General features: G+C 50.1%; 1 protein-coding gene across 1 annotated transcript; it reads right to left on the reverse strand.

Annotated features, from left to right (window-relative positions):
• Window positions 1-5146: 5146 nt before the first annotated feature.
• On the reverse strand, window positions 5147-9619 carry LOC124667344 (TPR repeat-containing thioredoxin TTL1-like). Its single transcript, XM_047204639.1, has 7 exons — window positions 8793-9619; window positions 7973-8168; window positions 7695-7879; window positions 7211-7544; window positions 6919-7123; window positions 5783-5889; window positions 5147-5695 (listed from the first exon to the last, which is right to left on the reverse strand). Exons 1-7 carry the CDS (start codon window positions 9617-9619, stop codon window positions 5543-5545), a joined length of 2007 nt encoding a protein of 668 aa, XP_047060595.1. The 3' UTR covers window positions 5147-5542.
• Window positions 9620-11699: the final 2080 nt, after the last annotated feature.

Genomic DNA, 11699 nt, shown 5'->3' on the forward strand with positions numbered 1-11699 from the left:
CATGGCGACATTATTGTTTTCTCAGGCATATTCCGCCTCGGGGATTATTGTTTGCATGGTTGACCTATCTCGTCTATGAACAAACAATATTCTTCAGAACAGGCGACAGCAACCACCTACATCGTACTTAATGAACAGCTAACGCTCTGTAAATTTAGTTTGTGAACTGTGATACTGCATCCCACCATCGCCTATGAACTCTCCAGTCTGCATTGCCTTCTCGTCAGCAGAACTTTCAGTCTTGAGATAAGCAGGAGGACTAGACTGTGACAACTTCACATCTAGTCTCGTCGTAATTGCGAAAAAAAAAAAAAGCGACAGGACTTGCAGTTGGAATGTTAGAGCATCTCCAGCCGCGTCCCCCAAAGCGTCCCCCAAAGGAATTTGGGGCGCGCCGGACAAAAAATGCGTTCCAGCCGCGTCTCCTAAAGCTCATTTTTGTCCGACGCGGCCCGATACGGTGTCCGGCGCCCCGAGCCCGTCCCCGTCCCACAGGGGACGCACCTGGGACGCCGGACACACCGAAAAGCGAGGCGGGCTCCCACATGTCGGCGACTATTTGTCTAAACCGTTGGTTCGCGCCTCTTTTCTCGTCGCTCCTTCGTTCCTGCGCCTCCCACCCCACCGCCGCCGCTGGATTTCCCGGCCGGTTGGACGTCTGATCTCTGCTGAGAGTCGGCACCGTTGTCGCGGCTGGGGCTCCCGCCGGTCGTGCCGCCGCCACCGCGTCGCCAGCGCGTCCCAGAACGCGCCGTCAAATCCGCCCCACCTCCGCGCACAGAAGGTGCTCGACGACTTGCCAGGTAGGCGCGATTGGCCGCTGTTTGTTGCATCGTCTGCCTCGGCGCAATTTTAACCATTGATTTTGCTTTAGCCATGGACAGCGACGATGAGATGGTTGCCCTGCTGCTGGAGGACGAGCAAGCCTTTGACCACGACCTGCGGGAGCATTTGCTGATCATCGCGTCCCTCCAGGACATGCTCGACGCTGAGGCAGAGAAGAGGAAGAGGCCGCGCCGCGGAGGATCAAGGCCGGGAAGAAGGAAGTCGAAGCCCCGGCAGAGGATGGAGGGGCATGCCATGCTGCACAACGACTACTTCGCCGACGACGCAACATATGCCGACAATTTTCGGCGCCGGTACAGGATGAGCAAGGGGCTGTTCATGAATATCCTCCACGGCGTTCGAGAGTTCGACCCCTACTTCAAGCTCAAGCTCGACGTTGTAGGCGTTCTCGGGTTCTCGTCGATTCGAAGTGCACCGCCGCCATGAGGATGCTTGCATACGGAGCACCTGCCGATACACGGGACGACTACCTTCGCATGAGTGAGTCTACTGCTATTGAGTGCATGTACAAGTTTTGCCGAGCTGTGGTGGGAAAGTTTGGCAAATACTATTTGAGAGGGCCAACTGAGGAAGAGACTGCAAGGATCATGGCACAAAATGCTGCCAGAGGATTTCCTGGAATGCTTGGAAGCATCGATTGCATGCACTGGGCATGGAAGAACTGCATGTTTGCTTGGCAAGGTATATACAAAGGGCGTCATGGATATTGCAGTGTGGTGCTTGAAGCTGTGGCAGATTATGACTTGTGGATTTGGCATTCTTTCTTTGGCATGGCGGGATCACACAATGACATCAACGTGTTGCAGCAGTCTCCGGTGTTCAGCAGACTAGTGGAAGGGCATGCTCCACCATGCAACTATGAGATCAATGGCCACGAATATACCAAAGGCTTTTATCTAGCCGATGGTATATATCTAAAATGGGCCACTTTTGTCAAAACAATCTCGAATCCATCAGGTCTGAAGAATTCTCACTTTGCTACGCGACAGGAGGCTTGCAGGAAGGATGTCGAGCGGCATTTGGTGTGCTTCAAGCATAATTTGCCATTGTCCGGCACCTGCTCTAAGCTGGTCTCACGACCAAATGTGGGAGGTGATGCAGGCTTGTGTGATCATGCACAACATGATCATCGAGGATGACCGCAAGAATCATGCTAGATCACATGTTGGTCCCTATGAGTGTGAAGGCCCTCTTGCAGAGGTTGATCATAAGTTGCCTGCCGGTTTTGCTGATTTTCTCGCCATGCACGCAGAGATCCGTGACAGCAATGTGCATGAGCAACTTCAAGCTGATCTCGTTGAGCATTTGTGGAGGATCAAAGGAAATACCGTGGCACCTTGATGTAGCATCTACCTCTATTTATTATATTTGTTTACTTGTTTTATTGTTTGTTGTAATTTAATTTGAAAACAATCTTCGCACACATTTTTATTTATATGCTATATTTAATAAATGGTTCTGTGTTAAAAATAAGTATTTTAAATGTTTGGGGGCGGCGTTTGGGGGGCGCGGCTGTGGAGCGACGTCCCCCAAAGGCGGCACGAACAAAACACGTCCCCAAACGCTCAGTCCAGCGCGGTTTGGGGGACGCGGCTGGAGATACTCTTATTCGTGTCGAACACAAGGACCCGGCCCAGTCAGCTTCGAGCCTTCCTGGCACGCAACCGCTGAATCAAGGGTGCCTGAAACTGAAAGGAAAAAACAAGTTCAGACAAGTCCGAAAAGTATTATTTCCGGTGATTAGTGCATCCGACGCTACTAGGATCAGTCGGCATCACGTACCGTATCCAATGGCCTGATGTAAACCGCGGAAGACAAAGACGAAGAATACTGTGTAAGATAAGGTGAAAGACACACTGCTGCTGAAACTTAACAGCCACCCAGGTCATCATCGGCGAACGGAGACGTGAAGCTCACAACCTACGACTGGAAGGAGTGTGGTCGGGTTGCCCCTTCGCCACGATTTGGCACTAGGTTCTGTCTTGGATCCGATCGACCGCTACCTCTCCTGTTGCCGAGGAGCGAGGACCTCTCGAGGATTGGTGGCCCAAATCACTTCAATCCACCCCTCGCTTGCTGCGCAGGTAATCATGCTCACGACATCGTGGGTTTGAAAGCATGGCAATGCTGCCGTCTCCGACAACGCCCTGCCCCTCCATCAGTCATGCCCTCTGTGGCCTCCTTCTAGACACGATCAAGGCAGAAGCACAATAGTTGGCTCAAGCGGGGGCTCGGCGCATTCATCAGCTGTTCAATGCCTGGCCATGGGCAGCCCGAGGCCCGGCCCAAAAATCGTAGGCCTAGGCCTAAAAATATAGAACCGAACAATCAGGCCGGGCTAGGCCTGGGTAGCTCAAAAACTGCATTTCACAAAGTGGCCCGGCCCGATGTGCTTTCTAGGCTTTTGATTGGGTTGGGCTAGGCTTGGGTCTGATTTTTCACTATCGGGTTTCCTTAGCCTGGCCCGACCTAACACATGCCTAGTTAGTTTTTTTTTTTTGAAACACACCTACGCTAGTTATGTCCGTTGGGTTGAGGAGGTGTTTGTTTGGGTTTTTTTCAGCTTTCTATTAGAAAAAACCAATAAATTGAAACAAACGGGTGGCTTTGAACGTTGGCTTAGGTCACAGGCAGAAATCATCCGTAGCTTCCCAATTCCACCTTAACCACCGAACCGATATGTGTATTTACCCATTTGGTTTTGTCATATTTGCCGATGATTTCCACCGCTGGGTAAAGAATCGTTTTCTTCTGTCCCATCCCAGAAAATCTCATAGCTCTTTTCCCCATTGAGCAGAGCCAGGGACGACCCAAATCTCTGCGCCTCCATCCTTGCAGCAGGCCGCCACCACCACTCCGTTGGCAAAAAGATTCATCGGCAACACCGTGCGGCCTACAGCAGCCGAAACGGACCTTCTCCTCCCGCCTCTGCTTGGCCGCCACTAGCGCCATTGGGACGTGGCCGTCGTGCGACTGCCTGCGACCAGCGTCGACGAGGTCGGAGAAGGATTGCTCACGGTCGGATTTTCCACTGTCGCAGGAGAAGTCCGCGAGGAGTCTCAGCATCTTTGCCCGGCTCCTTGCAATCCGCCACATCCACGCTGGCAGCAGCTGGCCACCGGCGAGCGCCTCTATGGTAAATGTGCCTCTCCACGTATGTACACGAGCAACATCTAAAACATCTGCTTATCCTATGCAGCAGCTTTTTCTGCACAACCATAGCTCAAACAAACAGACCCTGAGTTGTATGACATGGTGTTAGTTCTTCTTTGAACATGTAAATAACCTTCTTTTTCACCAATGCATCAAAACATCAAAACGCAATTTTTTTTTTTTGCGCTTTCGTGAAGAAGAAAAAGTAAAGGTGTGGCAACGGCCCAAACGGGTAGGGGGCTGGAAGGCTTACAATGTAGGAGGTCTTGGATAGAACTATAAAAGGCCTTGGACTGGCCTGCTACTTGGTCTGGGACGGTCCACACCCAACTAACAAGCCCACAGCACGTTTCATGGGCCATCATCGGCGTGCCTCGTCCCGCCGGCCTCGCCTCTCGTGGCCTGGCGCGCCGGCAGCGGCGGGGAGGAATTTACGCAGCGCCAGGGACCGCCGCGGTCGGCGCGGCACTGCTCCGGCGGACCACGCACGCACGCGCACTGTTGGCCATGGCAAACTAAACAGCGACCCAGATGCACACAAAGGGACATGTGTTGTTTCTCTTTCGCATCTGGCCAATCGCGAGCTGCATTTCCAGCGAACATGGCCGACGCGTCCTCCTCCTACCACCACGACGGACGGTGGTGGCGCCCATATGCCTCACGAGCGCCCTACCTGGCGCCGCCGCCGGACAGCGACACAGGGCGGAGCAAGTGCGCGCGCGCCGATCTGGACGAGGGAGGAGATGCCAAAACGGGGCAGTCTCGGCACACCAGGGCTGGACGAGAGCGTGTCGGCCTCGTGGATGGACGGATGGGTGGATTATTACCTGGTCCACCTGGTGCTACCAAGAACAACTAACAAAACGGTCAACACAGGGCCGGGGATCCTATGCCACGGCACATGCATTGCCACAATAATAGCTTCCTGCAGACAGAGTACCACACCTCCACCTTGACCTACCATCCAAACCTACCATTCCTCACAAGTTCTTCTGCAGTCACTGTAACACAGATCTCAGCATGGACGCACATTGCGCAATTCGTCCATGCTGTGCTTGTGTCTGATCAATTAACTGATCATGCCAAAGGTGCGAGGTTAGTAGAGACAATGGTGACCTTAAACTTGCACATAACAAGATCGATTGGGTTTAAAGAGTACAAATGGCATCTATACTTTTTCTTTCCTTGGGCTTGTCCGGTAAACATGGAAGTAAGAAAATTTACAGTCGCTCTTCCACGAATCGGAAGATAATGTTTTTGTTGTTCTAAAGGGAACAATGATGTACGCACGGAAAAATGGAAGAAGAACAAAATAAGTTGGTAATCAACAAATGGGTGCGAAAATGGGAAGACCGTCGTCGCGCGGATGGAAAAAAGGTCGGGTCGGAGGTGGAAGCTGCTCGTCTCTCTTGTCTCTCATCTTCTTTTCATGCTTTGCGCTCGCCAAGGAGGTTATCTCCGCTGGCTCTGCTCCAGGTCTAGCCCATGGTTTGCTCGAGGGGAGCGGGAGGCGCTTGGGAACTTCGGAACTGCTCTTCGTTGCCTAAACCCCGTAGTGCCTCACCGAGTACTCCAGCAGCTGTTGGGTGGGGCAGATCATCTCCTTCACTCTTACGGCGTTTTTGTAGATTTTGAATGTTGGAACCGTCCTGACATTTTCCGCGCGTGCAACTGCAGGGCTCTCGTTCACATCCACCTACGTGAAAGAACATAATACCATGTCAAAATTAGGCCACAGCCAGGAACATGAGAAGGATGGACCATTGAACTCACAACTACTTACCTTGAGGAAATTAACAGATGGGTATTTGTTGCAGAGTGCATTCACAAACGGAGAAATTTTGCAGCACTGCTGATTCAAAGGTGTCATGAAATGGACAACTGAAACACCTGTACATTTCAAACGAGAGTGCGTCAGACAAAGAAAACCTAAGGACTTTCATCATTGCTAGAAGACAATGTAAAAGACAGAAGAATGTGACTGAATTATGTACTTCCAACTGGCATTGGTACAGATTTTCAGAAATAAATAGAAAAGTACAAAATGCCAGCAAAGTATATGCCACGTCAAGAATTGCTTGCAGGGCACTAAACAGTAATAAGTACTAACAACTGGTGGTACAACCTCATGCCTATCAGCAAAAGTGAAGATTACAGTAAATTCAAAAATATTGCTCAACTCCAAGTCAACATCATGAAGTGCAGGCGCACGATATGAACAGAAGATGCAAAGCACTCCAAGATATAAGGCTGATCAAATGGGCTTGCTCATTCCTGAGAAGCAGCAACTATTTTAGATTGCCAAAACGTCCTACATTATGGAACAGACTGATAATAAGTGTTTTACATCTGTAGCAAGGTTAACCAAGCAAAACAGATAGCAAAACCAAATCCATTGTTTTGGTTCCCAGTCAACTGCCACTCCTTTTGTACTCTCTCTGTTCCATAATGTAAAACGTTTTGGCAAGCTATTTTAGCTTGGCAAAACGTCCTACATTATGGAACAGACTGATAATAGACTCCTGAAATACACCCGAAGCAAACAAAAATACCAGAAATATGATACTATTAGTGCACTAGTCCCAACTTTAAGGGGCACCACCTTGGAACTTTGCAAATATTTTCCACAATTCACTATCTGTTTTCAGGGGTGATTTGAATTAATATGTTGGCTATCAAATACAAGGCTAAGCTACATGATAATATTGCTGCCTTTATGCTTGATTTTAAGGAATGGGTAGGTGTGTCGTATTATTTGAGGAAACTCTACATAATAGTACTGCATTATTTTCAGTTATTTTTTATTTTCATTTTTTCGATAAAGAGTATCAGTTAATATGTGTGTAATAAGGCTAATACAAGAAACCAGGACACTCCCCGCAAAAAAAAAGATCAAGGACACGAGCCAATAAGACAAACCTGGCAAGGAAGTAGCCATCTGGAATTGATCCATTCCTGTAATTGCTTCAACCTCTCCTCCAAACTTCAAGTTAGATACCTCCTCACCCCGAGATGATTTGAGGGCAACCTGAGCATGGAAATAGGCCTCAGCCACCTCCGTGTCACCTGGGAGTTCCCTTCTGAGAACCTCATAATCTTTCACAGATTCAGCCCAACGCTCCATCTAACCACCAAATACGCAACAATGCAACGGCAGTGAGTTTCTCAAACTCAAAATCAGGAAAGCAGAAATAGCTAGATAATGTGCTACCTTATCATAGGAAGCTGCACGCCTCAGCAGAGCCTTGGTGTAGTTTGGTTGAATCTTGAGGGCTTCATTGCAGTCCTCAACAGACTTCTCCCACTGCCCTAGCTTGAACCTGCAAGCTGCCCTATTGCAGTGAAGGACTGGATTCACAAGGTGATGTTTGAGCCCATCGCCATAAGCTACGCAAGCTTCTGAAAAGTTTCCAGATTTAAATAGCTCGTTCCCTAGAGATCGTGCTCTTGCAACAGCTTTCACATTGTTGTGCATTGTTATCACTTCAACATTTCTTGGATCAATTATCCTGGCCTTATCAGCTGAAGAGACAGCATGGTCGAACCTGAAAAATGTTCACTGGTGTTAAGTCATTTACGAGTAACGCTAACAGGGAGTTCACTAGCCAATTCAAAGCAGTCAGAATAAAGTTTTGTATCCAGCTACAGTCGCATGCTCTTATCTGTGTAAGTATATTGAGGAACTACTGAATTACCTTCCCAGTGCGATATCAACTTGGGCATGTGCGTAATAGAGGTACGCGTTAGCAAAGAATCCGCAGAATTTGGTGTCTGAGGCGCATGAAGAATAATAATCCAACTTGGAAGCACTAGAGATGGCCATATCAGCCTCATCGAGCTGATTGAGCCGGAGAAGAGCTTCTGCTCTTGAGGCAAAGAGCTGCAAGTGGTGAATTACATAAGTAACATGTTCTTGAATCAAGAAATCACAAGTAGTGAAAATAAGAGTAGTAGATGATGGGCAGAATCGAACCAGAGCAGAGGAGTCAGCTCCAGCCGCAATGGCGGCATCACATTCCCTCAGCACGCTCTTCCAGTCCCCAGCCTTGCGTGAATCAAGACATCTTCCCAGGTGCTTCTCCACTGTTTGTAGTTTGTGCAGCTCTAGGAGGTCAGGCTGCGCGGTTGCCAGTGAGAGGTGCTTCTGAGCATCCTCAATGTGCCCTAACCTGCAATTCAGTAAAACCAGATGAATAATGTGCACATCGCCGCTTAATCTGGTACTAGCATTAGATAAATGTAGGTAGAAACTAGTGTTGACCGAATTACTAACTATAGCAAAAAGGAGCAGAAACAAGGTGTTTGTAATGTTGCCATTTATGTTCCGTTCCAAATTCAGCTATTTGTGCTTCCGATAGAAGTGGAAAAAGCAGATATTTTGGATGCCAAAGGAGGGAAATCCAGAGGCGCGTAAAGCAAAGCAGTGCCCACTTGAGATCAATCGGCTTCCTTTTGGATGCCAACTCGCCAAGCATTCCGAGAAAAAGGTAAGAAAAACTTGTGCCCACTGCAGCGCAAATCGTGTTGCGTTACCAGGCCAATAATGAAAGGGAAGCAGCGCACCACGCGCGGCCATGTCAGTTTTGTGGTAAGCCCTAGTGCTAAAAATGGCAACTTTGGGTTGGCATAATTCGCTGCATTGTGGGTGTGGGGGCGAGACCATGTAGATCGTCGGAGAAATTAACCTGGCGCGAGAAAGACAAAAGCTTTCCGCGGTAATTGTAGTAAGTCTACTACTACAGATCCACGCCGACAAGAGAGAAGCAGATTGGGTTGGTGATTGATTGATTGACCTTATGTGTAGCGATGCGAGTCGCTGGTGCGCGCGCCCGTAGGAAGGGTCGATCCTGACGGCCTCCTCGCACTCCTTGATGGCGTCCCCGAATCGGCGGAGCCCGGTGAGCGCGGCGGCCCGGTTGGCCCGGCAGGCGGCATTGTCCGGGCAGAGCGCGAGCGCGCGGTCGTAGAGCCTGAGCGCCTCGTCGAAGTACCCCTTCTTGTACTGCTCGTTGCCGGCCCGCTTGAGCTCCTCCGGGTCGGCGCTGGACAAGGCGCGCCGCACCATGGCGTCCTCCTCGGGCGCGGCCACGCCGCCGCTGCGGGAGCGCATGATGCTGCCGTGGCCGTAGTGGCCGGTGCCGGAGCCGAGCACGTCGTGGCGGATGGCGCGGGGCGGGGGCGGGGGCGGCGGGGTGGAGAGGGTGGGCTGTGGTTTGGCGAGGCGGCCGGTGGGGCAGATGTTGCCTGCGGGGAGTGTGTGGGGGAGAGGGGAGGTGGCGGAGGAGGTGGAGTTGGAGGTGAAGATGAGGGGGCCGGAGCCGGTGCGGCGGTGGCCCGGGCGGGCGGCGCCGCGGGGAGGGCAGTCGGAGGGGAGTGGGATCTCGCCTGAGTGGCTCCGGCGGGAGGCGAAGGCGGGCGCGCGGGAGACGGAGCCGGAGGAGCCCGAGGAGGAGCTCGGGGTGTGGTGCTTTGAGGAGGAGTGTGGGAGGGGGGAGACCGGGGAGAGGCGGCCTGGTGGGAGCGTGTCGGGCTTGTCGTTGGAGGAGAGGAGCACGGCGGCGGCGAAGGCGTCGGAGAGCGTGTCCGGCATTGGCGGCGGCTGGTGCTGGCGGTTGGACATGGCTCCCGCCGAGCGGAAGGTGAGGTGGATCTCGGGCGGGCGGGGGGCTAATGCAGCATGGAACGGCGGCGAGATGGGGATGGGGATCTCGTGAAATGGGGGAAGCAAGGAATGATGAAGGCGAGCGGAGCGGGCGAGAGGGAGGGGAGTGGAGTGGGGAGGGGAGGGTAGATTTGGAGCGGAGGGCGCAGTAAACGGCGGCGCGGCACGGCGCGGTGGAGTGAAAAACCAAAAAGAGAGAGAGAAGCCAGGCGAGAGGCGAGCGCGCCCAAAGGCCTTTCTTTGTTTCCAGGAAAGAGAGAGAGAGCCGCTTCTTGCTACCTGACGACAGCCAGGAGGAATCGTCGGTCAAAGCCTCTGCCGATGGACCGACGGTGATAGAGAAAAGGTATGTGTTTGTGTTCCTCCATTTTTTGATTCATTTCCAAATGCACACTAATCGACTGAGCAACAACACAAACTATACGAGTTCCTCCATGTTTTATTACTCCTCAGTTCCTTTTTAATTGACTCGCATTTACTACAAATCTATATTAAATCCGAGTCAATTAAATAAAACGGAGGGAGTATATTTTTTTAGAATTTTGCAAGTTTTTTCATCTAGATGGGCGAACATCATCCATGTTACCGAGGACTCTTCAAGCAATCTGACACAAATCATCTATCAGTAGTTCAAAAATCTACCGACGCGAAAGAAGCCTACAAACATGGTCAACAATCACCTCTTGTATCTATTGACAGTGGCGGAGCCAGCCGCAAGATCATGTGGGGTCAGGTAGCTTCGATGGCAAGGACGACCAATTCATAAATCAGTAAAAACTGAAGGGGTTTTACACAAAAGTTGACCCCACGGCTAACACGCAACTCCGCCACCATCTACCGAGGCGCTTTTTCGGAGCATTGAACATACCGGCCAACTTTTAAGGCAATTCGACAAAAGTGTGATAGATACCAACGCCATATGAGCTATGCGTGTTCCCTGCATTTGCTTAGCGAGCATCGTTTGTATCTAAACTTGCATACGTAAACCAGCCAGCTTTTGAAGCTAACCGACAAGAGCACAATAACTAGAGACTCTAGCGTGAAGCTAGATGGATCCATCGGTGTTGCATGTCGGTGAACGGTCATATCTGGGGAGGTCGTTATCTCCCCCACCCCAAGCATACAAACTGTATTTTTACGCAAATCGATAAAAACGAGGAAGTCTACTGATAGTTAGTGTAAAAACACGCAGCCTAAACATATAAAACACAGTGAACATATCTACTAGGGTAGAAAACTATAGCTTGACAAGTAAAAGAATACATAAATCTAAGGGCGGGAAGACTTATATATGAAAGTGAAAAAGGGATGCTACAAGGTGAATATATCTAAGTATAACTACATTTTTATTCATAATCATCTCCCTTTCCACAGATCAACAATCACCTCTTGTATCCGGTGAAAGTGGCGGAGCCTGCCGCAAAATCATGTGGGGTCAGGTAGCCTTGATGGCAAGGACCAATTCATAAATCTGTACAAACTGAAGGGGTTTTACACAAAAGTTGACCCCAAAGCTAGCACGCAACTCCGCCACCCTCTAGCGAGGCGCTTTTTCGGAGCATTGAACATACCGGCAAACTTTTAAGGCAATTCGACAAAAGTGTGATAGATACTGACGCCATATGAGCTATACGTGTTGCCTGCATTTTGTCGGCGAGCACCACTTGTATCTAAACTTGCATACGTAAACCAGCCGGCTTTTGAAGCTAACCGACAAGAGTACAATAACTGAAGGCTCTAGCGTGAAGGCTAGATGGATCCATCGGTGCTGCATGCGTGGGGTCGGTGAACGGTTGTGTCTAAGGAGGGTGTTTTCTCTCTCTTAAGCATACAAACCATCTTTTTACGCAAACCAATAAAAATAAGGAAGTGTACTAATAGCCAGTGTAAAAAACACAATCTAAATATATAAAACAGTGAGCATGTCTACTAGAGTAGAAAACTCTACCTTGACCAATAAAAAAATACATAAATCTGAGGGTGGAGGAAGACTTATATATGAAAGTGAAAAGAGAATGCAACAAGGTGCATGAATATA

This window comes from Lolium rigidum, chromosome 6 (genome assembly GCF_022539505.1).
Source record: "Lolium rigidum isolate FL_2022 chromosome 6, APGP_CSIRO_Lrig_0.1, whole genome shotgun sequence".
NCBI lineage: Eukaryota > Viridiplantae > Streptophyta > Magnoliopsida > Poales > Poaceae > Lolium > Lolium rigidum.

Excerpts from the sequence above, each read along its gene's own strand:
- LOC124667344 (XM_047204639.1), bottom strand. The coding sequence starts at position 9,619 with ATGTCCAACCGCCAGCACCAGCCGCCGCCAATGCCGGACACGCTCTCC. Across the intron at positions 8,169-8,792 it reads CTCGCATCGCTACACATAAG|GTTAGGGCACATTGAGGATG; the intron begins GTCAATCAATCA and ends ACTGAATTGCAG. Across the intron at positions 5,696-5,782 it reads CATCTGTTAATTTCCTCAAG|GTGGATGTGAACGAGAGCCC; the intron begins GTAAGTAGTTGT and ends TCTTTCACGTAG.